The 27,902-nt window shown below is 40.7% G+C and overlaps 1 protein-coding gene and 1 long non-coding RNA gene across 4 annotated transcripts in view; one reads left to right on the top strand and one right to left on the bottom strand.

Moving 5' to 3' along the window:
* Positions 1 to 444: 444 nt before the first annotated feature.
* Positions 445 to 27,902, bottom strand: part of LOC103474773 (neuronal membrane glycoprotein M6-b-like) — a 38,423-nt gene continuing 10,965 nt past the window's right edge. The window contains exons 1-7 of one of the 2 annotated variants that reach the window (XM_008425993.2): positions 25,219 to 25,577; positions 7,631 to 7,817; positions 7,085 to 7,244; positions 6,567 to 6,735; positions 4,862 to 4,935; positions 4,713 to 4,778; positions 445 to 3,897 (exon numbers count right to left, since the gene is read on the bottom strand). In XM_008425993.2, coding sequence (XP_008424215.1) covers positions 3,745 to 3,897; positions 4,713 to 4,778; positions 4,862 to 4,935; positions 6,567 to 6,735; positions 7,085 to 7,244; positions 7,631 to 7,817; positions 25,219 to 25,288 — 879 coding nt within the window. In that variant the 5' untranslated portion in view covers positions 25,289 to 25,577 and the 3' untranslated portion in view covers positions 445 to 3,744. Of the gene's footprint in view, positions 3,898 to 4,712; positions 4,779 to 4,861; positions 4,936 to 6,566; positions 6,736 to 7,084; positions 7,245 to 7,630; positions 7,818 to 25,218; positions 25,578 to 27,902 lie in introns of those variants that run through there. The other variant, XM_008426001.2, reaches the window with a different exon arrangement.
* The window catches only part of LOC103474765 (uncharacterized), a 37,303-nt gene continuing 19,246 nt past the window's right edge, over positions 9,846 to 27,902 (top strand). For both annotated transcript variants that reach the window (XR_001776013.1, XR_535220.2), the window contains exon 1: positions 9,846 to 11,809. This is a non-coding gene — a long non-coding RNA (uncharacterized LOC103474765). The remainder of the gene's footprint in view (positions 11,810 to 27,902) is intronic.

Genomic DNA, 27,902 nt, shown 5'->3' with positions numbered 1-27,902 from the left:
GACAAATTGTAACTTTTATTTCTAAGTAAAAAAAAGTGACAATAATCTGTAACTAATGACCATGTAAGACTTACCTGATACCAAACAACAACAAAAAATGGATTCAATAATTAAAACGAGTTGGCGTTCATTGTATATATTTTTCAATATTCTTTGTGGTTTCATAAATATATTATCAGAAATGTTATTTAATTTAATAAGAAGCCTCTGACTACCTTTGTCTCTCGCTAATTTCAGATTATAAGATGTATCCAGGGAATACATTATGAAACAGAGTTAAAGTAGCTGCCCTATATTTAATTAATAGTTAGATTCTTGTAAGTCGGGCTTTTGCTTTTCTTTTTGCGGTGAACCTTAGACACATTTTGTAGCCCTCGACTGTTTTCACTTTGTAAACTTTCAGTAAAAGTCACAGATCGAAGAAAGAGGCAAAATACACAGTCGTCACGATAATAAAAAATATCGGTTTTACTAGAGAAGGTTACAAAAATCACCATATAGGAGTCATAGAACTATTTCAAACTTAAAAAAAAAAAAGGAAAAAGAAAAAACCAGAATGAAACACCTACAGGGACTACAATGCCATCAAAGTACAATGGAGTTTTTCTTTAGAAAAAGAGCAGGGGCGGAGAGAGGGGAGGGAGGAAGGGGGCAAAACACCGCCTACCATAGTTGTCAGTACAAATGACTACACATCACCTGAAAAAACTGCAAAGACACAGTCATGTCTCCTTCATGCAAATAACGAGGAAACAACAACACCCTGACACGCATCATCGGCTTATAGGAAATTGAAGTTTTGCCTTTTACATCAACCTGGCGGCAAAGCACGGATATTTATTCAACATAACACACATGGCAATATAGTCCTTTTTTTTTATACAGAATAGACAGCTGCGCACATGGACGATACTGACATGCTTCATCTCATCAAAATTCAAAAAATTTCTTCTGTCTACTTTTTTCTTCTTTTTTTTAAGGGTTAACTAATCGGTCATGATTAATATAGAATATAGGCCATGATTATTGAAACACATCTGGTTATAAAATTAATGTATGAAAATTCCTGACTTGTTTTATTCAGTGTAAACATCCAAAACAGTCTTTGTGGCTTGTATGAGAGGCATGGCATWAAAAAAAACAGGAGAAAAGAGAAAAGAAAAGAAAAAAGTGACTTTAGTCACGCATTTGGCTAAAAATAAGCACAAACATGTTCCATAAAATACTTAACCACGAGAACCCAGCTGCCTAAAATGGATAGAGAATAATAATAATAAAAAATAATAATTCCCATATTTTTTTCTTCACATTTTAAGATGTATACGTCACAATCACCTCAAATCCATCATATAATCATGACTGAACTGTGTCCCTCTCACGACATATCATTGAAGATGTTACATTACAATTAGTATATCAAATGCAGAACTAGTATTCGAGTGCTAAACACATTTCTCAAAGGGTACGTTTACATATATTTTGTTAAAGAAAAATTAAAAAAAAGAGCATGTCAGAAATATAACATGGATTGTGTTCTCCCCGTTTAGGGGGCGTGGGAAGGGGTGTGGATCAATCTTTTTTTTTTTTTTTTTTTTTTTTTTTTGGGGGGGGGGGGTTATTCTGCTATTTACAGGTGAATTTAGTTCCCTGAAAGGAGGAACTGGTGGGTTGAGTTCACACAGGATAAGATCAGTAATCAGGTCGGAGTTTAAATGGTGAATGTTTTGGAAATAAAACACGAGTCGGATTTGGTTTGATACCTGAGGTGTGTGTCTTTTTTTTTTAAGACCTAGATTTGCAGCGCCCTCCACACTTAGAGACAGCCTTGTTATGGTTGTAAAGAAATAAAAAATAAAACTCTTTAGAAAAAGTCCATTTGAGCATCATTCATTCACAGCGTAGATGTAAAAAAATTAAAATAAAATTGCAAAATCACTGACCCGACAATTATCTCTAACGTTTCTATTAAAAATAAATGAAAAAAAAAATCTAATTAACTTTACTTTTAAAGTGTCTGACATTTTTCCCACGCAGTCAAAAACTAACTTAAAACAAAAACAAGTTTTTAAATTCAATTTACCTTCTGAATAATAAACTGAACATGTAGTATTTTCATAACATAAACAAAATAGTCTAGAAAAGGGCAAAATAAAAACATAAAAATGGGTTTTGCACGCTTGCCTAAAAAAATTCTCTATTTTTAAGAGTCAATTGGCAAAAAATATGATTTTTTTTTGCTATATCTAACATTTCTTATTTAATGTTTAATAATTCAGTGCCAAAAAGCAAGTGTCTGTCTGCTTCTCAGTTGGCGGACCGCAAAAAAAAAAAAATCACAGAAAGTGCCTAAAACGATCCACGGCCCTCAGTTTGGACACCGTCCCATTTTGTCAAATGGGATTTGACCAAGACTCCTGTTTGCATTAGCTAAATTAGTCCTGAAATCGCCTAAACTTACCCACATGTACAGCCAAAGTAATAACTAGAAATGGCATCCCCATTGCATGATGCTGCCACCATATACTACATAATAATAAAAATTAAACGTAGACATTTTAACCACTTGTGCCAGTAATTGTGGAGGGCGCCGCCTTTGACTTTTATTTCAGCTGGTGATGAATGTAACAAAAAAAACAAACAAAAAAACTCAAATGGTCTTAAAAAGAGACATTTGGCGAGCCTCCTTGCATTCTTTCACGGCCAGATGAGAGGACTGGTTCCATATTTATGACCTCTCAGCGAGAAAACGTAATCTTAATCCAGGACATGGAAGCAGATAAACTGTTAACGGATCCTATAAGAAAAGTAGCGCTTAAATATACTTACTCGAATGCACAGAAATCCTTTGAGATACTACATGGTTTTTCATTCTTTTAGGGATTTACTAATGGAGGGGGGAAAGAAAGGGTTTGTCTTGCTCAAGGGACTTTATTCTCCCCCATTTTAATTTATTTTTAAATAGTGCAACAATGTTCGGAGCAATAGCAATAAAAAGTCAAAGTGGTGGGGAAAGAAAAACTAAAAAGAAAAGAATCTATGAGCCCAAACTCTTAAAGATCATAACAATACCTGGCATACTTTTCAGAGTATTTAAAAAAAAAAGAACATTCACACACATTCACACAATATATTCATATTCATATATATATATATGTATATAAAACACCAAAAAACAGAGGAACTTGGTTGCTGTGGTGCTTCCCAGTGGCTGAAGCACACAGTGAACATTGTTTTTCGATTTTTATTCTGTTTTTTTTTTCTTTTTTTGTTGTCGTTAGGAGCTATGTGTCGAGAGGCTGTGCTGGCTCAGGGCGCGAGGCCATCACAGCCGGGCCACGTTCACGAGCCGCCGCCCAAAAAGCACAGGGAGGGAGGAAGAGGAGGAGGAGGCGCTTTGAAAACCAATGTACCGTACCTGAGCTCGACCCCCGACGGGGCGAGCCTTCACCGCTCTGAATCAGCCGCCTCCGTCCGGGGCCTGGCCGCTCTCCTCCCGACCCTCCAGCCTCTTCCCCTACCGGTGGTGAGAGCGCGCTGGCGCCTCGGAGCGGAAAGCGCTTCTGGGTAAACGGAAGAGGATGGAGAATCAGGAGACCGGGGGGCTGTCGAACATGACCGAGGTGGTTTTGTTTTGTCGTGGGGAGGAGGAAGGGGGAGTTTGGGGTTGGCGGGCGCTAGGTGTTGCGGGATGGGTTTAAGATTTGGGGGAGAAGATGAGCAATGGCAAGAGAGGACGCTTTGTCCTTATGAGTAGGAGGAGGAGTTCTGGCCGTCCTTGGAGCGCGCCTCGGCCTCCAGGTCCTGGTCGTCCTTGGTCTTGATGTCTTGGTAGTCATGCGTGGAGGCGGCGGTCTTCAGGTACGCCCAGTTAGCCGCTAAAATCATCAGGTAGTGGATCTGAGAGCACAGAGGGAAAAAAAAGTCTTAGTGTCTTTGTCTTAGTGTCTGAGCCAAATGAACAAGAACGTCCTGGACTTAAAGGTACTGAAATATCTTTTTGTTCTCTTTTTGTTCTCCCTAATTATGTTAAGTGTCATTAGTAACTACAGTAAATACATTTATTAGGCTAAAAAAAAGCTATCCAAAACAACCTGAGTAGATGTGAAAATGTAATTACCCTCCTCCTTAAATTAAGAGCTAAATAAGATTAACCATCTTTCTTAGTTTAATCCCATGAATCCCATCCAAAGCTTATTACTGCACCTATAAAATCAAGAAATTTCTTGATTTTATAAACAGGAAGTGGGCCAAATGATCTAAAAAGAAAATAAAAGCAATAGCTATGAATTAAACGTCCTAATCTGAACAAAACTATTTCTAAGCAGCCACAGTGAGAACCATTACCCACTTATGGCTGAAGAAATATGTTAATGCTGCCAGTCCATTTTCATGACACTGTTACTTTAAAAGATCAAAAAACAAAAAGGCAAAGCAGGTGACCCAGTGAAACGTGTGTTGAGATGTTTCATGACTTTTTTTTTTTTTTTGGCATCTCCATTTCCCTGGATGCAAAACACAAAAGTCCACCTCCACAGTGGAGTAAAACACAGACGCTCACACCACACACACACACGCTCGCATAACAAGCCGCGGGGCAGGATTTCAGCTGATAGTACAACACATTTACGTGAGAGGCGCGGTTGCCACGGCAACAGATAAGCATGCCATGGCAACGTGCATATTTTGAGCGGTGGGTTATCAGAGCAGCTCACCAGAGCGATGACGGTGGCTCCGGCACCGGCCAACGCCACGATGTAGAGGTGGTAGGACAGGTAGAACTGAGAGGGGAAGGATTTTAAACAAGTTACACAAGAATAAACTGAAAAAAAAGTGGAAAAAAAATAAAAAATCACCCACTCACCTCGCTGGTGCTGCAAATATCTGTCAGTGTGGTTCCACAAGCCTTCCCAGGTGTTGCGTTCAAGGGAATAACGCCTGCAGGATCAAAGAGACGAAATGTCACCAAACGACAAGAAGCGTTTTTTTTTTTTTTTTCCTGATTGAAAGTATTATGAATGAGGCTCAGAGAAAGATTAAAGGAAACAGTGCTGCTGCTGGAAAAATATGGGTCATTATTCTGATTGAATTTCCACCTCATTTCATCATAAAGGCTGAAAAATATAATTTATCAACGTAATTTGGCCTCTTTCTTGTTTCAGTCACAAAGAACTATAATCACTCCTCAGTTTTAGCAACTGCTCACAATAATTTGGCGCCTCCCACTAATTGGGTTAATATTCTGAAGCATATCCTTATCCTACTTCATAGTCCGGCCAGCTGTCGTTCAGATGTGGGTCAAATACTGTACATTGTTCCATCAAACGGTGAACCGTAGCACTACGAGATTCTATTCTCCATATTTAAACTGCATTTTTTTATTTTCTTTTCGTTTTTTTGGGTTTTTTTTTTTTTACCATCCTGCTGGTTTGAAAATCAGAGGCTTTCACTTCAGATGCTTCTCTCTGAGCTCCTTGATCAAGGGGAGTCGCTCTTCATCTTTGAAGAAACGCAGCCGTGCATGTTCTGCATTCGCTCTCTGAAGCTGCGAATGCAATATTCAGAAAGGAGATGCATTTAACATCCCGCGCTGCTGGAGAGTATTCCTTCCCCTGAACTTTTCACAGATGCTATTTTATGGATCAAAACAAAATGGCGCTGTGTTGACGATTTTCAAAACTTTAACCACTGGATATTGTATCTTTTGACCCATCGTTCGTTGTAAAATAATTTAAGCTCAGTCAAATTGGATGGAGAGCATTTGTTTGAAGTGTTTTTTTTTTTTTTGCACCAAAACAGGGTGTTTGAGGCTAGCACTAGCATGTTTTGCTGTGGAGAAAGTGTCATCAAGGGGATGCGCAGTGTTAGCCTTCCTCCACATATTGTGTTTTGCAAGTTGGCTAAAAGATTTGCACATGTTTGCAGTGCCCTTCATATGGTGCAAACAATGCTTTCTTTCTACAGTGGCTCCTCCAGAAATATTAAAAATCTCCCTAACTGCTTCTCTGATTATCGCTCTCCTTGACTGCCTTGTTATTATCGGAGGGCGGCCATATTTGCAGCCGTTCCATTCTCAGATGATGGGTTGACGATATTGGTTTTGTGTTAGTTGAATACGTTGGCAAGGTTCTGAGAGCCGAGGTTTAGGAGGTTAAAGCTACAAAGGCAGGATATTCAGACTTAAATGGAAGCATTGTGCCTTTGTTTTTATTTCAAAAGCATGCTTTCGTAACCCCACTACCCCTCGGGTTTGGCTCCAGCCCACTTGATACTACGTAACTGTAATGAAAATCTGTCATCTTTAATTAGATCAAAAGGGCAAACCTCAGCTGGAGCAATAATATTGTCTTAACCCCTTTATTTCATCCTGAAAGTCAGTTTTTACCTTTGAAATCTTGACAAAGACATGCAAATAAGCAACAAAAAACTCCGTCAGGATGCAATCGAGGCATAAAAAGACTCTTGAATTCGCAGCTCTGCCCTCCTCCAAATGCCACCCTGGGGTGACCACCCATAACAACCAACCCTCCCAGAGAACTAGAGTGCGAATGAAAGCCTCAGCGACTCACCGTACTGCCTGACGTCCACACAGATGGAGTCAGGATACGTGATGTTGGAGTCTGGAGATCTCATGGCGGCGCAGGTGTTCCACATGTTAAAGAAGAGGAAAACCGGGATCGCCGTGAAGCAGAAGATGGCGATAAACACCAGAGCGAAGATGTAGGTCAGGAACATGAACTGAACCGAGGGAAGGAAGAGGAGGCAGAAGATGGGATATTATTATTACGTTGTGATGCACTGAAGAATTAGGCTCATGATATTTACTTAAAGTCCTCATCATCCAACCACTCATGCATCACATTTTGCTTCCATGCTAATGTAACTGGACATCTGCAGTAATTAACTTAATCAGACAAGGAAGGACAAACTGTGCCAAAGAAACCCTGAAGGCTGAAGCGTGAATCAAGAATTTAGCATAAGAGTGTACAATTAGAAACATCTCCACATCTTTGTGCCACCATAGTGAATTTGTATTCTTAAGAACAAAATGGAAGCAGCTTTGTCTCATGTTTTGGCTTTAACATACGAAGGCAGTGATGCAGCGTCCGCAGATGGTCGTCTTAAAGTCGCTCTGCAGCTCCTTCTTGATGGTGCTGGTGGTGTAGAAGCCCTCGCCCAGCAGGAGGATGGCGTAGACGAAGAAAAAGGAGGCAATGCCGTAGATGACGTACTGAAAGATCTGGATCCTGGACGCGGGAAACAAACGATAGTGTCAAGTTTATTTCTGCTTAGCACAAGTTTTAAGGCTTTGCTGATTGATATTATTATTGGTTATGCAGGTCTGGATGTTGGGGTACATGAAACATCATTTTTCAAAGCGGATTGTCTAAACAGAAAGTGAATGCCACAAGGATGATGGACTTGTGTAAATCAGACAATAACAGGAAATTGTCAGTGGATCAGATGGATGAACTGAGAATATTTATGACAAAGATCATCTATGCAGCAAATGGGGATGATCTCCATGGAAGGACAACGAAAAAAAAATTCTGCTCCAGGATTATGGATCGGATTCTTTGTGTTAAAAGAAGGAAAAACCCAAAGCTGAGGGAAGAGGATGCATAAGACTCACACAGCGGCGAGGGTGGCATGGTCACTGGTGATCCTGGAGAAGTGGTTCTCCAGCATGGTCAGGGTGCCGGTCAGCGCCACGTGGCCGCAGCCGCAAAACAGGGCCACGCCTGAGAAGCAGAGCATGGTGGCCACCAGCGAGGCGTAGGGCACCCCGCCCAGACACTTGATGCAGCACTCGAAGCATCCTGCAGAGGGAAACGAAGAGCGAGGTTGTTTCCACTTTTCCTCTTGCATTTAGCCAGGAGAAAGCTCACAGCTAAGAAAGCATTAAAGAGGATCTGAGAACAAAGAATTTAGGTCAGATATGAAAAAAGGCAGATGGGGGGGGGGGGAAGAAGAAGCTCTGCTGCAGCCATGTTTTTATAAGAAAGAACAAAGAGAGCAGGCTGACATCCCATAGTGACTTGCTTAGTTCTGCTGACGACATTCGCTGCAAAACTCAATGGTCTTTTTTATCCTCTGCATCAGGCATGTTGAGAATCTTTCACAGTGAGTTGGAGCGCTGAATTTTGCACCACCTACTAAAACTCTCTGTGTAACATTTTTTTTTCCTTTTCTCTTCAAGAATGCCTCATAATCTGAGCTAGAGTGATCAAATGCATGAACCACGCTCTGGTTTTAAGGTAAAAACCAGAGCGTGGATGTTATTTATTTATTTTTTCTTCTTTTTTTTAGATTGAAGTAAATGTGTGAATTTTGCCAGAACTTCCCAGAGGTTGATGAAAAATGAAAAAAAACAAAAACCTGTCTCTTCTGTTTTGCGATGCTGAATAAGTAAATTTGTTTTCAGCTTCCTGCGTGAGGTCTACAGGTGCTGCAGATGCATCCTGCTCTACAATCCCACCCCCTCCAAAAAAAAAAAAGCTGGAACAAAAGACACCGAATACAAGAGCTGCATGTTATATAACACGATAAAAATAACTCATGTGGCAAAAGCAGGAAGTTACTCTGGGAGTAAAAAAGACAAAATGAACCGTCTTGTGTGAATGCGTTGCTGTTTCCATGACAGCCTGCTCCAGTTGGCACCACTAGCTGATGTTCACAAGTCGGCACGGGTTTTGGTGGGGAGTAAACCCACCGCGGGTCCTCTATGCGGCACTCCACGCACATTGTGATCTTTTCTGACATGCTCCCCCAACCGCCAGCGAATAACGCACTCGGTGGCAGTCGTGTTCCTTCGTGATGTCTACTCTACGCGACAGCTCGTCTCGTGAAAACATTGTGGCAATGCGCATGCGCACATCGATGTCACGTTTCTAACAAATCCGTCATAACTGTAGAAGTTTCATTTTGTGTGTTTTATTTCTCAGACGTTTACGGTAAATAAAATAATAATAATAATAATAATAAGAAGAAGAAAAATGTAGTTATTTCCACGCAGTGTCCAGAAAGAGGTGTTATTCTGCTTTTTGCCTAACAGCTTCGGTCAGCATCCAGCGTTATTCATGTGTTTTTTTTAGGACATACTCCGTACAGTTTTCTAATGAAGTATTAAAATATTAAAAAGGTAAGTTAGCTATAGGTACAAAATATCCCGCGGGAGACCAAATTTGTAGTCAAACAGTATTTGTAGTCATAGTGACGCTAAACGGGAATGTCTTGTTTACAGTATGGTAACGATATTGGAAACAGCAAAAGTAATTTATGTCAATATGTTCGATTAACATAGCAGCTTCATTAAATAAAATTTACCGTAAACTTCTGAGAAATAAAACACACAAAATGAAACTTATAAAGCAGTGGTTCTTAACCTGGGTTCGACCGAACCCCAGGGGTTCGGTGAGTCGGTCTCATGGGTTCAGCGGAGCCTCTGCCGCGGAGGTGATGACGCCCCGCTTTGCCATCACTTGCTGCAGAGGATCACGTTACATTGCTTAGCCAATCAGAGCTGCGGAGGAGCCCTGATTGAAGGAGCTCCACTCAGCAGGGATTTGAACTTGTGTCTTTATTTACTTCAGCAAAACTCACAGTTTTTACCAAGTTCTGTAGCTTTCGGTGTACTTCTAAATCTGCTCCTTAGTCGCATCTTTTCGGGGTTGCTACTGCCTCTAGTGGCGTGGGGGTGGTAACACAACTAATATAATTACATTACTAAATCAGAATACCGCAAAGTCTTTATTATTTATTATTAATTTTTCATTCTCTTAAGAATGTAGAGCTAATTAAATGATCTAAACAAGACTTTAAAGTGGTTCCAGTTTATCTCAGTGGAAAACCTGTTGAAACTGTGACAAATTTTAAATTTTAGCCGCTGAAGGCTTTTATCAGCGTGGACCTTCATCGGTTCACTTTGACACCTGATGACAGAAGCGTGGAGAAAAAAACAACAAGGTTAGCTTTCAGCATCAAATGCAACAGAAATCCTCAGAGAAAGTCTGGATTTAAATGTTGAGGCGCAGTAGAGTTTACGGCCTGCAGGCGGTTGCTATTGATGGGTTTAAAAGAGCCAATTGATTTAAGCATCCCTAAGGGAAGCAATAGCAATCTATAACAACACTATACAAACTAAATGGAGACCCCCCCCCCCCCCAGTTATTATCACCCCTGCTAAAGACGGTAATTTGAATTAATGTATTAAATAGGGAATAAAATCTAATATTACTGATACTACAAATATTGAAAATTTGAATTTTTTTTTACATTAGTTGCTGATCTAAGACTTCCTGTTGCTCCAGGGGGAAAATATTACGTCGATAATATTTAAATAATATGGTCAATTTACTACTTTTTTGTCTTTTCTAAAACCAAAAGTTGTGCCGGCTTCAACAGCGTAAGCGTAGCTTACATCAAACAGTTTTGATTATTTTTTTCCACATCCAGATAAGAAGTCTGGTCAAAGTTGATTCAAGAAGTTTGGGTCATCATAAAAGCTCATCCTTAAATCTGAAGAAGCATCATCTTCCTCCTGCCTTACGTAACCCAGCGGAGGCCCGTTACGTAACAGACCCAAATCCTATTAATGTTAATAAAGGAAGCGCGCTGGTGTAGGAGTCCAGCTGATGAGGTTGGACGGCTGGACCGAGAAGTGGGCCGTGGCCTCTCTGGCTCTCCGGTCAGCACAGTGACGGGTCCTCAATTCTGCTCTGAAGCATCACCCCTCAGAGTAAAATTTGAGTGTTTTATTTAGAAACGAGACGAAAACAAAAGGAAATCATTCCTTTCGAATGCAAATGAAAAATTTCCACCTTTATCTTCTGTCGTGGATGCGAGTAATCTGGCAGGATGGGAGCCTTTTTGGGACAAATCCCTCGCCTTCGTGGGAGCTATTTAAGGGCTTTATTGTTTCTGTTTTTAGCTCCGTCTTCTCTCCCCTGGTTCCACGCTGCTTCATGGATGAATTCACAGGTTCCTCTTGAACGACGGAGCCGGCTCTCCCTTCTATCCGGTTCCCCCCTCTCCCCCCCCGGCTACCACTGCCAGCCTCGGTTTAAAAGTGCGCTAATGGGAAGCAGACCGGCCGGAGTGGTCAGCTCCAGCCGGCCCTAATGGAAATCAATGGGCTATTCATTAGAGCAGAATTTAGGTGACACACCGAGGCTGGCCTATCTGCCTCGTTTTATACCTCGCTGACTCTGTCTTCTCTCTACTATCTCCTTTTCTTTGAAATATGGCTGCTTGTCGCCGTCGTGCTCTATTAAGCCAGCTGGAGTTAATCACAAAGGCACTATGTTACGCTCCTGTTATGTTATGGCGTCGTAGATCATTTTAAATAACTTTCCTCACCGAAGGATTTCACCTTTCTGTTCACGTTAGGAGGCAGAGCAGCCCACAATTTGACAGCCGATAAGCGAAATTATGGAGTATCGGGACAGTTTTCCCGCTTAAATGCCGACCTCAATTTGTGGCTGACAGCTAAGCGAAAGGGTGCTAGCTTTCATCGCCTTTGCATGGGAAGCTCCGAAACAAAATAAGAAAGAAAACCATGAAAGAAGAGGGAACGTGTAGAATGACTAGGAACAAGTGAGGAGAAGGAGGTGAGAGGGGGAAAAGGCAGAGCGAGAGAAGGATGGGCAAAGCGTTTTCTTGGCCCCGGGGCCGGCGAACGACAGTTGCCATAGCAACGTGTTACCCACGACCCACTTCAGTCCCTCGCAGACGCCTCACTCCGCCTTCACACGCGAGCACAACCCAAAGATTGGCGTCAAGCGGCAGCTGAAGCTGAAGCTGCGGAGTGGCGGTCGGTTCGTCTATTCATGTTTTCTGATCTAATTCAAATCGAAATTATGTGAATGGAGAAAACATCAAACTTAAAAATGTCAGCTTACGTCTCAGACTCAATCCTTTAGGTATCCTAGTTACATTTTACACCTTTAGTTTTCATTTGAATGCCATTTTGGCTGTGTTGAATGAAAAAAGAATGTACTTGCCAGAGGATTATTATTATTATTTTTAACATTTGTAGACCTTAGGTTAGCCTAAAGTGGCTAAGCTACCCACTAGAAAAGTAATAAAAATAAAAAATTTTTAGTCCACATTTATGTAGCGTAAACTGATGTGTTGCTTTATTACAATAAATAGATTTCTAGCACTACTTGTCAATATTTATTATCTATTATAATGTTACAAAAAAGAAAAAGGGAAGGTGCTGAAATGTCTTAGACTTGTAAATAATCACCTCCTTTCCATTATAAATTCTTAGTTGCTTCTTTTTTATACATATTCAGCTGAATGAATGTTTACAGTAAATATTTTTAGCAATATGTTTGCACATAATATGTTTTTATAGTTCCTTTCTGATCATGTGGGGTCAACTTGTTCTTGGGTCAAATATTTGGAACCATATTGCTTTTCTTGTTGTTGTTGCCAGATCCTTGTTTTTTAATTTGGTTTGGTTCATAATTACAAAACCTGTCACCAGAGTCAGCCTGCTTTCAGATTCCTGAGCCTGAATGCGAGTCTTCTTTCCAACTAACTAATCATTTATGATAATAAATTCATAATTTTTCAATTTTTCATTGTAAATAGATCATAAAAGCTTGAATTCCTGCTTCCTTTTCTAAATAATAGACAGCTCTCTTTCCTGATTCTTCATCTTCATCCTTGTTTTTTCCCCACGTTCCCATTTTTCCGCCTTTATATTTAAATCTGTGCCTTCCTATTAGACTGGTGAGCGCACTCAGGCGCTGTGACTGAATAAATAATGCCTCGCAGGCCGGAGATGCACTCGCAAACAGAACCTGTCACCGATTGCTGACATCTTTTGTGATTATGCTTCGCATTCTGTCAATCACCCAACACCCACGGTATGAAATAATCCCTCAAATGCATGTCGCCTTACAAACTTCATTGTCAGAGGAATTGAATTTGGAGCATTTGTTAGAAAAAAAGGATTCCAAGTAAGTAGATGCACAGGAAAAAAAAAGAAAAGAAGAAAAACTGGGTAAATAGTGTTATCAAGGCACGGTGTCTGGATAATATTGGCTGAATAATGTGCTTTTTTTCTAGCTACACAGATTTCATTGTTGTAATGCCTGCAAATCCTAAATACAGGATAAACTCAAACGATGAGGCGATTATTTCCGCTGTCATGACTCTTCCTACTATATCGTTCCAGTTAACATTGCAGTTCTTTGCTTTTATTTTTTAAATATAAAACATTAAAGTTCAACTTAAATTTATGTAGAAAGGAGGGATAATGAATGAGGAGAAAAATGACATACATTTAGAAAAATGTGCAAACATTTTAAAAATTTTCCTAGACCTAGAAAATACTGGAAACAAATCTCCAAGGTTTAGGGACGGCAGAGGAATCCCGTTTAAATATCTTCCTCCAATCCAGATTCGCAACGCGATTATCTCCAACTGTTAGTGCGTCCAGTACATCTGCCAGAAATAACAGCCTTAATAAAGCTTTCTGAATATTTCAGTGACCGATCTGGTCCCCCCCCCTCAGAACCCCCTGCGGCTCCATTCAGATCTCAAAAACGCTGTATTCATTACGGCAATATCCTCAGAGTGCATCATGGGTAGATCCCCGCGAGGGAAGAGGAGGACCTCGGAGTGGAAAACAGAGAACAAAAGGTGTGGGATAAATGGCTGCGTCACATCGAGATGAAAACAAGGTCCCATCTGCTTCACGGAGGCCGACTGCAGACACAACACAAAATCATTGACATGAGCTCCGGAGATTTGACTTCAGGTCAGGGATAAACGTCAGTCTCAGACTTAATGACCATCACATAGGAAGGAGCAAAAGAAAAAAATTAAGATAAATATACCAGAAATATTTATTTTTTTATTTTTTTTTACAAATGTTCACATCTGAACAGTTGTGTACATTTTGAGAGGCACTTTAGATGATAATATAAGATGCTATAAATGTTTCTTACATTTACGTTATTGCTTTCTCTCACACAGTATGACGTCATCTCTGCTTCTAATATAAATAACTATTGAGAACTAATGACAGGAAGACCAGAAAGAAAATCGGTAATCAGCCACAAATGTCCCATTTGTTGATTTTTCAGAATTTCTCTTTAACCCTGAAGGGTTCAGTTGATAATTAGTTTCTTTTAATGCAGTATTTTGGACAAACTGTGTGCATTTTAACTAGATGGAGTCCTATATTTCATATTTTAAGTCATAGATATGAAGAAAATAAACAAGATTACAGACCTTCCACATAAATTCTGTAAGTACTTAAAAAAAATTATGAAAATGTCACAAACCTTTCAAAATGGTTTTCCAAACACATAATGTTGGGAATGTTTTCAATAATGGTGGCTGAGGCTTAAGAGGATATAGCCATCACTGTTCTCAAAATGTTGTTGCTTTTTGTTTTTTTTTTTTTCTATTTTGTGGCAACACAAAACTGACCCTAATCTGCTGTTTGTGAGAAACCTGCTGCTGTTTATGCAGCGTTATGCAGGTCACAGGGTCAACATGTGGCCAGGCGTAACCGAGATTGATGGCCGGAATGTGCCTTTAAATCCCGTTCACAGATCTCTGCGTGGGGATCAATACACTTATGCCCCAGATTAGAGAAATATTTCTTGCTAATGCTGCTTTACATCCAAATTAACACACATTTGTGTGTTTTTAATAGACTGAAAAACCCACTAAATCAAGCAATTACCATCCTGCCTAGATCACAGAGTCCCTTTTTTCAGTTAAATGAGCCAATTAATTGAACTGAAAACTGTGTGTGACACTAATATTGTTAAAAACAACTCCTTACCAGTGGCAAAAACTAGATAAAATATCAGAAATATTAGGAAACAAGCACCTGGCTTGAAAACCATTTGCTTATAAAACCCTGCAGTACAATCCCAAGTACAAAGCAAAGAGCAGAGGCAACACTTTTAGTCCCACCAAAATGTAAAATGGCCCCTCTGGCTACAAGTGCTGTGCCTTAGTGGTTACACAACCAGCTTGGCTAATGTCACTTTTTCTCCAAGAAGTCAAAGAAGTCATCTCTTTCTTCCACCCCTCCTCCCAGTTCTGCCGATGAGATTATGGAGATTCGGTTTCCAGCTGCAGATGAGCACTTTGTATGTGAGAGTGTATGTGTGTTAAGTGTGTGGCCCAAACCACAATGTGAGTGTGCGCACAAAGTCTGTTGTTTGGTAGCACAAAGCCGCTCCCTGCGGAGGCTTCCTTATGATTACAGAAACACAGCAGTGCTCCAAAATCTAGAAATAAAAATGTAGAAAATGCTTCAGGAGATAGTGATTTCTATTGTGTATTGGCAATATGTATATTTCCAATGCATAGTCCTGCAACGTCTCCACATTGATTTAAGTATATACTTGTAAACAAAGTGACATTCAAGATTACATAAGTCGTCTAATGGAGTTTAGACCGGTTGGCACACAAACAGACTTGGTGATTTTCATCGATTAGCTCATAGTCCTTTACTTTAGGTTATGGAGGTAAAAATTTAAGACATAAACTCAATCATCCTTCTTCACAGCGACTCTCCAACTTATTCTGGAGGATCCTAAGGCCTTTATTGGCAATCTTAGTCTTTTTCTTAGCAGGGCTGCCAGGAAGCAACCCGATCAAACCGTTTTGCAGCTGACCAATCACCTCCCTGGGATGATTGATCTTTTGAAGGCTGAGTCTAGCCAGTCTATAGAGAAAGCTTGTTTGAGTTACTTGTGTCCAGAGTCTCGTTCTTTTAGTCATAATCCAGAATGTACACAGTTGGGAGCATCAACAGATTTGCTTTCTAGCTCAGCTCTTTCGTCACAATAGATTGTGATAGCAGTGGCTAAATTACTGCAGACCAGGCGACCCAATCTGTTTATCCATCTCCCATTCAATGACCAAGGCACTACAGCATATTTCAACACCAGTCAGTAGGCCTTGTTGTCTCCACATTGCTGAATGGTCTCAGATTGGCTCACCTGAAGCCTGTTTTTCTGTTTTTATATTCTACTTTGGCTAAGACGGCAAAATGGGACAAAACCAAACAAAGAAATACAGCACCGCAATATTCAGAGCACACTACACATCCTACACAGTGACTCATCAACGTCCATTTCAGCCAGTGATGTCAAGTGTTAATCAGCATCAGGCATTTTATGGGCTCTGGGTGAGAGCAGCAGATTGGGCATCAGTAGGTGATGGAAGATGGCCAGATGAGGCCGGCATTAGTCAGGAACAAGACCTGCTGGGCCAACCTGCCACTTGCTGCTATTCATATACCAATGGCAGACTCCACTGCAGCGTAATCTCGCACACGTTAGAGATGTCAGTCTTATGGCAGGCGAGAAGTGTTAGATTCCTGTAGTCTGACCGCAGTGGTTGCATGTCAGACTCCTGAAATGTGTTTGGTTTACAGGCCGAATGGGCGAGATTGGTTTGATATAAGGCTGCAGCTGTTTGCCAGTCTGCCTGGATCAGATGTGAAAAGTCTGTTTTTACCCGTTGGTTTCAGTGTTGGACACCATTCCTTGTGATTAGCTTAATTTTCCATTACAGGTTTTATATATATATTTTAATTATTATATAAAAAAGAGAAATATTGAACTGGGCTGCAGGGTTCTGCACTGGTTTGCACTGCTGCCTAGCAGCAAGACGGTCCTTGTTTCCAAATCAAGGCTCTTTCTCCGTCCATCCATCCATTCCTCCAAAACCAGTTCTATCTATTCATCCATTCATTCATCCATATTTTCCATGTAAAGCCTGACAACAGTGGAAATATTGCCATGAATTTATCGTAAATGTTAATTTATATACAGCATTTTGAGTAAAAAGACTAAAAATGGAGCAAGAACTCTAAAAATGTCAAGAGTTTGACATTAAAACCATGTGAACAGAAGCAGTTCAGATGGCGAACTGTTCTAAACATGTAAAAGTTTAGATTCTTTTATATGTTCTTTATTCATTTTAAACCTTTCACCAAAGAGCATTCAACTTTATTCGGCTCAAGTACAAAACACTGCATTGTTTCACCCTCGCTACTTCTGTCAAACGTAATTGGGACCCAGATTGATGGAAAGGGCAGTAGGTAAGAGACAGTGGCTAGAAGTAGTTGTTCTGTACTGCATTTGAGATAAATACGGTCAATCATGACACCTGAGATGAATCCAAAGACGGTTCAGATAGAAGTGAGATCTGCTATTGTTGCTGCAAATCCTTTTCTCTGCTCACGCGAATAGAAAAATGATGGTGCTGAGAGGACAGGAAGAGCTAAATACAAACACAGCGGCGTACCGCACGGCTCTCCACACATGTTTGTGCAAAAATAAGCCTGTTTTTGTTTTGTTTTTTCTTTTCGGTGCAAGCGAAGCACTCCCAGAGACATTCCCCTCAACCACTCCTGGTCACTGACACGTAAACAAATGTAAGCGCACATACCGACGGTAAACCTACACAAACACACGCGTGTCCAGATGGAGGCTGACAGCATGCTCTGGGCAAATGGCTTCAAAACGAGGAACACATGAGCCTCTCTCTGTGTGACGGCTTTCACATGCTTCCACAGCCTCACACACCTCCGGGGCGAGGGGGGGAGAGACCGGAGAGATGGGTGAGGGTGATGATGGCAGGACTGGGTAGGAGCAATGCGAGAAACAAAGGAGGGATGGAAAAATTAGGCCTGCAACTAATTAATCTTTCATTTATTCTGACGATTAGTCGTTTCATCAGATAAAAAAAACTGGCTAATTCTGCAGATTTTTCATTTCTGCCTCTTATATACAATAATAAGCATACACTAAAAGATGCAAACAAATAATTAAATTCCTTTTTTAAATTGAAAGATAAAATCTTTTTTGCCTAAAATAACAGCATTCCTTTAGAGAACGCTTGGTTATTTCTAGCAAAGGATGCAGCTAAAGAAATATTTTTAACATCAACATGTGAAAAGCTTTCTGCTTGACTTGGGCATCAATACAATGTAGCGCTGATTGACTAATAATTAGAAAGCAGAAGGTGCTTAAAAATATGTATTTTTTTAACGTAATTTGATCCAGGTGGAGCTAAAATTGTCACTTGAGTACTTGGTAGAAACTATTTATAAACAAAGATTTGTTTAAGTCTGAAATGCAAAATTAATACTTTTCTTAGATGTTTTTGACTTGTCTACTCATCTAAGAATGTTGCTCTTTCTACGAATGGCCTTTTTTTTGAGTCTGCATACTCCAGTTGACAATTAATCGATTATTTAAATTATCGATTTATCACGATTAATCCAATTAATCATTTCAGCCATAATAAGAATATCAAATCACAACCAGATTGTTAGAGAACTCAACTCAACAAAAACATTTGTTTTCATCCTCCATTTGCGAGGAAAATGTGTTTTGCGTTTGCAGCGATTTCACTGATTGCAAAGGGAAATTCAGTTTTCTAAATATCATCAACAAAATTTCAGCTTGTGTAAGTGAATCATTTCTACAGTAAGGTTGGGAAAACCGGGGAAGGAAACCCGGCATTGCCCAAATGTCAGCAGCCACCAGGGAGAGAGGGACGGCTCCTCTCTATGTTCATCAAACGGGAGCTGGCCTTTAGATTCTGGCCCTCAGCCGACGCCCAGCTGGACACTCACTGACCCTCTTTTTTTTTTTGTCTGATAATGCTGATATGTATATCAAAAAAACTCATTTCAGAGGTGACAAACCTCCACACTGAAATCTTTGAAAGGTTTTATCCCACTCTCTAGTGTTCATACTGATTATTTCATCTCTGAGGCAGATGAAGTTTACACTCAGATTCACAAAACGAACCTCCAAGAATGACTTTTTGCTAATTTCTCTGGTGTAGGTTAAACTCACTTCATTGAAAAATGTCATATACATCCTGTCCCTTTTTAGAGGATTCACTCCATGTTTATTTTATACTGCAAATTAGATTCAAAACCCTTAAAAATATGCTTTTGCTAGGTTTCCACTGGTTTTCCATTTCTATGGGATAAAAAACGAATAATGAGATGCCGGACTACTACAGTCAGCTGTAAAAACTTATTTAAAACAGTAGTTTTCTTCCGATTTTATAGGTAATGTTACTATCACTAACATTTTATGTTTAAATTATTTTAGCAGCAGTTGAAAGCTGTCCCGTTTGATGCCGTATCATTGTATTTTTATATTGTCAGAATCTCATCGCGAACTCAACAAATTCTTTTATCAAAACCGTTTGTAAAATCAGCAATAACCGAGATTAATAGAAGTCACCTGAAACTACTGTTATTCTGCTGAGCAGACGGAGCTGCAAGAATGAAAACAGCTGAAGCCGACATCGAGTCGGTACGCCACATGTGACATAAAAACAAAAACGGATGCCGATATAGTTTTGCGCGTGGGGTTCAAAAATAGCCTGAATTTCCTAAAAATACTTGCAGAAACGGCCTGGAAACGAGAAACATCTGCAGTCCAAACATGTTTCACTTAAAGGCTTCCAGGCCCAGCTCCTCTCCGTCTGCCAGCACTGCACCTAAAAACATCTTACAGGAATAAAGCTCTTCAAAGCTGTCGCTGAATGTCCCTGACATTATTAAAGATAACAAATAAACCCGCAGCTCTGATTTTAAGCATAACCCCAGTAGCGCATTCTGCTGCTCCAAACAGAAAATGCAACAAAACATGCACCCTTCCAGACGGTGATGCAATGTGTTACGGTTCTGATCCGAGCATCATAACGAAGGGACGGTGGCGTTATGTAAGAGCAGGCTCTAACAGGCTGCTCAGTTACTGCAAATTTAAGCACCCTGCTTCAGGAAATCGTGTTTAAAGCGAAGTAAAATCATGACGGTGTGTGAGTTGTCCAATCAAATAGTGTCAGACTAATTGAAGCAGGTAATTATGAGAGCTGATGATGCCTCATTATCACACAGTACCTCTGTGTGCCAGCATATTATACATTACAGCATGAAAACAGGCACAACAATCAATCTACACCCACTGACACCGTTCCTCTGTACCGACCATAATCCATAAAGTTTTTACTAATCTATAACAGCATTTTTATTATTCTGTGTTCATCGTAGAATCATTGAGTTTCGACCGAGACAATTTATAAAGCTGTGAGCTGCACTGACAGGAAGCTACAACGCAGATGCTAACTTTAGCATAGCCATAGCGACTTTTTGCACCAGAAAGCCTTCATCATGACATTAGTTTGACTTGATATAATATTTTATCCCACAAACTGCATGAAACTGTGAGATCATGCAGTATTCATGATCCTGCTGCCGTGGTGATTATCTATTTATTTAGTCACCTCTTGAGACTTGCTTTTCTTCAAGTGGGTGGATTATTTTTTGCTAGTTTAGAACACTGTAAGCTTTTTGAAAATGACTGCTTGTTTATTAATTTATGGTCAGCTTGAATCTCTAGACGGTTAAGCTGACGGTATTTCTTTTTGTCCCTTTTTAGATTCCTGACTGTAGACAATGATTGGACGACTACTGTCAGATGTACCATTTCTTGTTTCCAGTTGGAACTGAACTCTGTGAAGTTAGCAATTAGGTTTGAGAAATATTTTTTTTAAGTGTGATGTGGGCAAACATTCTTTTGTGACGCCACTGGGCAGTTTCTGTGAAGTAAAGACACAGGACCAGAGTCAAGAATCAAAACACAAACATGGCCACCTTTTAAGATTTAGATGGATACAGAATTTGGTTTACTGTACATTTTTAGAAGTTAAAGTTGCAAACTTGGTTATTTTTCAGTCTTGTTACTAGTTCAATTCTGTGATCCAAAGAGAGGAAATCATCCAAAAGAGCTAAACAGATATTGATGCTAAATCGAACAGATGTTGTGCTCCATCTGCTGAGAAAAGAAAAGGTACATGCAGGACTATGTCCAGACACCCGGTCCGGCTTGTTCAACAGTCTCCTATTTCCTCTCCAAACATTACCTTTAAGATGAATATTTATCCATCCAAATCCTAATTCAGAGCAAGAAAGAGACAGTAGATGTGTGCAAAACTTCTATTCTGCTAATGTCAGGAAAGATAACACAATTTCACAATTCTGCGGTGTTTCCGTTAAATATGAAATGCAATTAAAATCACATCTCAGTAAGTTTGTTAGCACAGTTAATCATCATAAAACATGCCACACCATCATCCTCCTTCTACTCTTCCTGTTGTCTTCTTTGCAGTTTCCGCCCGTAGTAACATCTGGTTGTCAGTCACGTGACTCTGTGGTGCGAAAAAAGTGTTTCCATTGCAGTTTTGCGGAATACATGGATTTCGATACGGCTGAAAAACCACCTCGGCCTAGCGACTGGATCAAGCTTCGCGTTTCACTTTGACACAAAATATTGTGGTTTTCTTTTTGATATTGTGAGAGCTCAATATATATTTACTTGCATGAATCTTGCTTAATTTCTCATGAATATCGAGACGCACCACTCCGTCTGTGGGCCTTGCAGAATATATACCCAGCAGCTCTTCATTATGCATCTGGAAGTAGGCGCTGCTCTCTGGCACTTGCCGGCACAAGCTCCTTAAGTAACAGCTCTCGCCTTCTTGACCCCCGCTGCAAATCTCCAGCTTCTTAACGAATGCTGCAAGCTTGGTCGCAGTCCAGATGTCAAATGACTGCACCGACAACATGCAACCTTCGAAAATTTCTCACGGTCTTTTTCTCATTTTTGCATTTGGACACACCTGGGGGCACAGCAGAAGCCAAACTGGGTGAAATAAACTCCCTGCTTCCATGGAAAAACTGTGATTAAGGAATTGAAAGGCCTAATAGCTAGCTATAAATACCATTGTCCTCCTGCTCTGCTATCTTCAGGGGCTTTTCAACAGGCTCACCTCCACTGTCAAATGAAGTTGCATGATTACAGGCTGTTATTGGACGGTAGTCGGTGCACTGGTGCTTTGCCTCAGGAGAGGATGATGTAAAGTCTCACTGCTGAGGGACACCCAACTCGCCTGTACCTTACGTCACAGACAAGACTGTGACCCATCAGTGTAACTGGGCCAAGAGCCAAACCCTGCAGCATGAACCTCACATATTTTCACAGGAGATCTTAATATTGACCACCCATATCAGCAGACGTTAGCGACCACAGTCCTCTACGAATACCTGAAATCTGTGAATGCTTGAGAACTGCTCTAGAAATGCTTATTTCTACCTATTTTACAGTTCAAACACCAAATATACCTTGAAATGAATTAATGCGAACAGTGGAAACCGTCCGCATAAGATAATATTTACAGTTTTTCTTACTGCTTTTCATTAGCYAATCGTCACCAAGGAGAATATATGGCGAACCTGGATTGGCTGCTTTTCAAACACCAGCCAATAATGTCAGGTAACATTGTGTCTTGGTGTGTTTCAAAGCTGCATTTTCTTTAGAGTATTAAAGATATGCTCTGCACAAAATCAGTACTATCTAGACTGAGAATTTAAACATTAAGTCACTGCCTGACTGACAGTTAATAATAATAACACATCAAATTCATACAGCAGTTTTAACACTCGAGACACTTTACAAGAGAAAATAAAATATATATATATATTAACATAATTTATTTGTCGTTACATTAACTTCTGGCCACACTGGCAACGGATATTTAGTGAAAATTAAGTTTTTTTGTTGCATTTACACATCTTGTCCTCATAAACTGAGTTTTTTTTTTTGTGAGAGAAACAAAATTATATATTTTTAAATTGCTTTGTAAAATATAGATTTTTAAAAACTCAATACGCAGTGCATCCATGTGGACTGGCTAGTCGGAGAGAATTAAAAACAGTAGCACAGATGGTCACTTTTTATGCTAGAAGCCATGTATGTTGGACTTTTTTCACCTGTTGACCATGTTGTTGCCACCTGCTGGTGTGGAATAGTACAACACTTTTTTTTGATTGGAACACTCGTCAAAGAATATCTATTTAAGAAACAAGAAGTATAAAGTACATGGCAGCACGGCGCCATATGTTGCAAATATAATCGTAATATTGGTTTGTTCAACATTTATATGTCACACAGCGTATTTTGAAAGAAATGATTGTTCTTTGTTATATTTTAAAGCAAAGGATGCCCATGTCTGATACAGGTGATGTTGGCCAACATGCTACTAGTCTGAGGTTCATATCTTCATTGCCATATCGAGATTATTGTCAAAAATGCAGCCCTGCCCAACCAATTTTTCCACGTATCTCACAAGCCAGAACGGACATGTGGGAACTAAGACACACCCAAGCACACCATGTTCCAGTTGCAAGTTGGAAAACCAGTTTTCATTGCACTTGCTGACCACAGTGATACTCTTCAATGTATTCAACCACTAAAGGAAAATGTTCATCAAGTAAGGTGAAGAGAACTAGTATAAGTGCTATCAAATAGAGATTCTAATGTGTTTCTTAAGTAAGCAGCCATGTTGGATTGGTGAGAAACATCCAGCTTTCCACCTGTGAATTTTGACTTTTGAAGGCGTTCCGGCTAAAAATCTGCTTTTGGTTAGCTGAAGGTTTTATCCTCCGGTCCACAAAATTCCAGTAGAGGTGATGACAAATCTTGTAGTTCCTGGAGCCATTTGCCACATGAAGTTTTGAATCTACCATAACCTATACAAACGAAGTGTAGATACCTCCGATGGATAATATCCATCAGCAGAAGTGCTTTGTTATTATAGATTGATCAGAAGTCAAAATCAGACCAATTCTACAGTCAGCTGGTCCAAATAGGGATTAAAAACGGAAAGAAATTTAAATTAAAAAAATTATGTTGAAATTGTGCATTTACGAGACTGATTATATGAAAATAACTTTCTAAAAAGATAAATACACCAATATGTGACAGAAATGAGGGTATAAATTGATGGAAGAGATGTTTTGTTTTACTTAAAACTGTAATCAAGTGGAGTAAAAAATGAAGATAATTCACTTATTTGTGCAGGGTGCGAACAAAACCTTAGTAAACTGAGAATAATGGAAGGAAATTGGGTTAAATCACCACCTACAGGCCTGGCATGGTTACTGCAACAATTTTTTTCTCTCTGTGGGCATTCATGTTTTTATGGTGATGTTTTTAGAAAGAAAAAAAAACATTTGTTTGTCTCTGACCAGCAATCTCCAAGCATGAAATGTGACTTTAGCTCACCAAAACAAACTCCAGCCCCCAGGTCTGCATCCTCTTAAATCCGGCCCTGGCTGGGCACTCATACATTTTAAGGCTTACTTTAACCACAGTAAGAGTTTTTTTTGTTTGTTTTTTAACTATAAAGCCACAATCGGCTTCCAAACAAATCAGTCACATCCACTCTGCGTGGCCTTGAATCCGCCAACGCACAAAGACACGCCTACACACCGCACCGTTTAACAGGAGCAACAGTTTGGGTGTGATTTTCAATTTTAATGCAATTTATGAAAAAAACAAAGAACAAAACAAGATCATATTTGGATTTTTTTGTGCACACGTGCAATGACCTCTTTCATGAATATGAAACATTAACTGTGCGGATCAGGGGCTTCATTAACATGCATGTCTATGGGGGCTTGCAAATGATCGACACTGCGCCAAGAGCGCCGCTGCTCCTTTTATTTTTCCAGCGACTGCAACTGATCCTTGCTGTCGCGCAAAAAAAAAGAGAAAAGAAAAGAAAGAAAGAAAAAAAAAAACATCTTCTGTTGCAGCGTGCCGCATCAATCACGCCGCTGACAGATCAGCCCCAGAGCCCCCCGCCGATAATCATGGAAGCGGCTGCAGGAGGCGGGAGGATCCACCTGGAGGAGAACAATGCCGCCGCGCACGGAGCGCAGCGCGGCGCCGCCTCTGCCTTTATCAGCCGCTCATTAGGCACAAAATAAGCTCATGATGGTGCAGCAGCGCAAAAGCAAATTGGCATTAACTCACGCTCCGTAAACCCCCCCCGCTCGACCATTCTAAATACCTTCCTCTGCCCACCACCAACCCATCAACCCACCCTCCACCTCTCGCTCCTCGGTCCGCCTCAGAATCGCGCAACAAACGTGAAAAATAACCTGCAAACACCGCGAGGATTATCTGCTATCTCTACCCGCCAGCACTGGCACTTAAATGCCCCGAAATGATAACAAACCCGGGCGCTATTGTGTCGCCATAGCAAGTAGGTTAAACCGCTCAGGGCTGGCGCAGACGCAAAGAAAAAAAAAAAAAAAAAAAACCGAGGTGAGGGAGAAAAGGCGCAGATGACAGCGCGTACCTTTGCTCTCCTGCCCCTCGTCCTGGGTCTCCTCGGCGTTGGACTCCATGGCCGGCTTTGTTCCATCCATTATTTCACGCGGAATGTGGCCTCCTGGTGCTCGCGCTCAAACCTTCACGGCGTTAACAGTGGAGCCCGTCCTGGTGACTTGATTCTCCCTCACACACTCCCCCTCTCTTTCTCTCCTCCCTGTTTCAGCTTAGTACTCTCTCACTCTCCCTCTCTCTATCTCTCATGCACACACACTCTCTCTCTCTTTCTCTTTATCTATGTATATTAACAATCCAGCTTCAGAATGCAAAGGCGATGACAGACAGGATTTATTTCACCCATGCAGATTAGTTCCTCCAGCCAAAAGATGATTGCAGATTAGCCTCCAAATGCACCTTGATGATTGTGCTTCATTTCCACTTAAAAAAAGAAATAATAATAATAATAATTTTAAAAAAACTGCTTTCCATCAGCAGCTGCACGCCCCCCTGCAGCTGATTGCTCTTATTATTTCATCCTCATTCAACATGGAAGGACAGGATGTTCAGGGTATGCAAATATGCAAACTCACGGGTAACCAGGCATGAATACTCTGGACTGCACAGAGCCACACATGCAGAAGAAGGCGCTCGCCGCCCCCTCTCCATCTGGTGAGAAACTGAGAGTACAGCAGGAAGGGATGCAATGTGCAGGGGAAGAAAAAAAAAAGAGGAGTGCAAAGACTGGCGACGGCTGAGTTTGTGTAAGTTCAACTCTCTGAAAGTTGCTTTTCTTCAGCTCCCATTGTGCAAACCGCTGCCACTTAAGTTGATTTCAGCTTGGATTGGATTATTCCATGACCAATCGGAGCTCCTGAGCCGGTGAAACGGCCATGTGCCCTGCTTCACGTAAGAGAGGGTTCCTTTGTTTGTCTCAGAGGTTTGCCCGCCGATTGGCCCGCGACGCAATCCAATAAAAACCCAAAGCAAGGTGAGGGAACGCGGCCTTGAAGTGGTCAAAAGTGGGTGTGGCGTGTTTACAGAATGAAATAAAGGATTAAAGGGAAAGGGAGATGGTGTGTGTACGTGTGTGTGGGTCAGTTTCCATCTTCCATCACTCACCCTGTTTTCTAATACAAACATATCCTCAAACAATGGCACACCATCTGTCCTGAATCCTCTTAAATGAGGTTTTAATGCAGGCTCACGTGGTTCTTTTTCAGACAAAGCTCAGCCCACCGATGAGTCCAGGAAATCCCCCCCACCACCACCTTTCTCTCTCCTACACACACAAGCACACACACACACCAAACTGCAGACAGTGGTGGTCACACCGGCCCCCCCCACAAACCCTAACCCCTCTCCCCAAGACACTTTCACCCGGGAAAACATCAGACGCATGAATAGTTAACGTGACATATATGACATTTAGCGGCTCCGTTTACCCCCGGGGGCAGAAATCAACACCCACTCTGCTCCATATGTCTGTGAATAGGGGGGAGCGTCTCCTTTTGCATCGGCTTTTCGACTTCAAAGTTGTAGGGAAATACAATACACCGAATAACGACCAGCTCTCAACCAACCACGAAATAAGGGGAGGAAAATGCTAACCAGCACTGATAAGTACAATGTAGCGCTCCAGCTACTTACATTAGCTTTGTCTCGTTTTTAACGTGAGATTTTTCTGCTGTCCTTTTAAAATCAAGCCTTAAAGCAAGCAGGTCAAGTTAAAGATATAAACATAGAGGTTAAACTTTATACTTTTTGTAAATGCTGGTGAGAAATCTGCCCCTCCTTGTTTCACTTTTGTTTTGTCCTTCAGCGTTTGTAGCTGAACTGTTGATTCTTTTAACATTTCAATAATTTTCGTCCCATGGCTGATTGCGTTTTAAGGAAAAACGCAGCTTTTGTCGTCCGTTTGTAGTTCAGCATCCGTGGATTTTTCTGCGGAACTTAACTCTAACTCAAATTCATTTTTGCAAGCCCCACATCATGACAGCACCGTACATGAAAGTGTTTTCTGGCTCAAAACCCCACATTTGAGCCTAGAAACATCATTTTTTTTCTTTGCATGCAAATAGCTCAAGTTCTGTCTTCTGTCACCATTAATAGAATATGTGAACTCTTAATAGGCTGTGAACTGAACTCAAAAAAGAGATGGTGGCTTTAAGGAGGATATTAAGAAAAGCATACTGAGCTGTGACGATTTAGCTTTCTGTATTTCAAGCTGATTAAATATTAATCTCTAACTGTGTAAATCAAACTATTGTCGGTTTCCCATCACTGAGGGTATAATGTGATGACTACAAGACAGAAGCAGAAAAATGCTTTCTAAACCAATAACCCCGTCAGCATGATGCGGTCGGAGGCGTTGCACTTAAAAATCTCATTTTCTCATACGTTACAATTTAAAACTTCTCTGCTTAAAGTAAAGAACACGTCCAGGAATTAGTTCATTATATTAATGAAATCTGTAGAGACAAAGATAGAAACAACGTAGGGAGTTGAAAAAGCTTCGCTTCTAGTCCCCTTTTATTACAGAACCCCCATAATCCCTCACTGGGTCACACAGATTAAGGACTTGTCCAGAAGATGAGATACAGAGCTCACTGGCACTCTTTTCCACCACGTTGTGTCACACACACAAACGCACACACATGCACCCACGCGCACACACACACACACACACACACACACACACACACACACACACAC

The sequence above is a fragment of the Poecilia reticulata genome, linkage group LG2 (assembly GCF_000633615.1).
Source record: "Poecilia reticulata strain Guanapo linkage group LG2, Guppy_female_1.0+MT, whole genome shotgun sequence".
Taxonomy (NCBI): Eukaryota; Metazoa; Chordata; class Actinopteri; order Cyprinodontiformes; family Poeciliidae; genus Poecilia; species Poecilia reticulata.
Note: the sequence above shows the minus strand (reverse complement) of the source record. Positions and strands in the feature narration are given on the sequence as shown.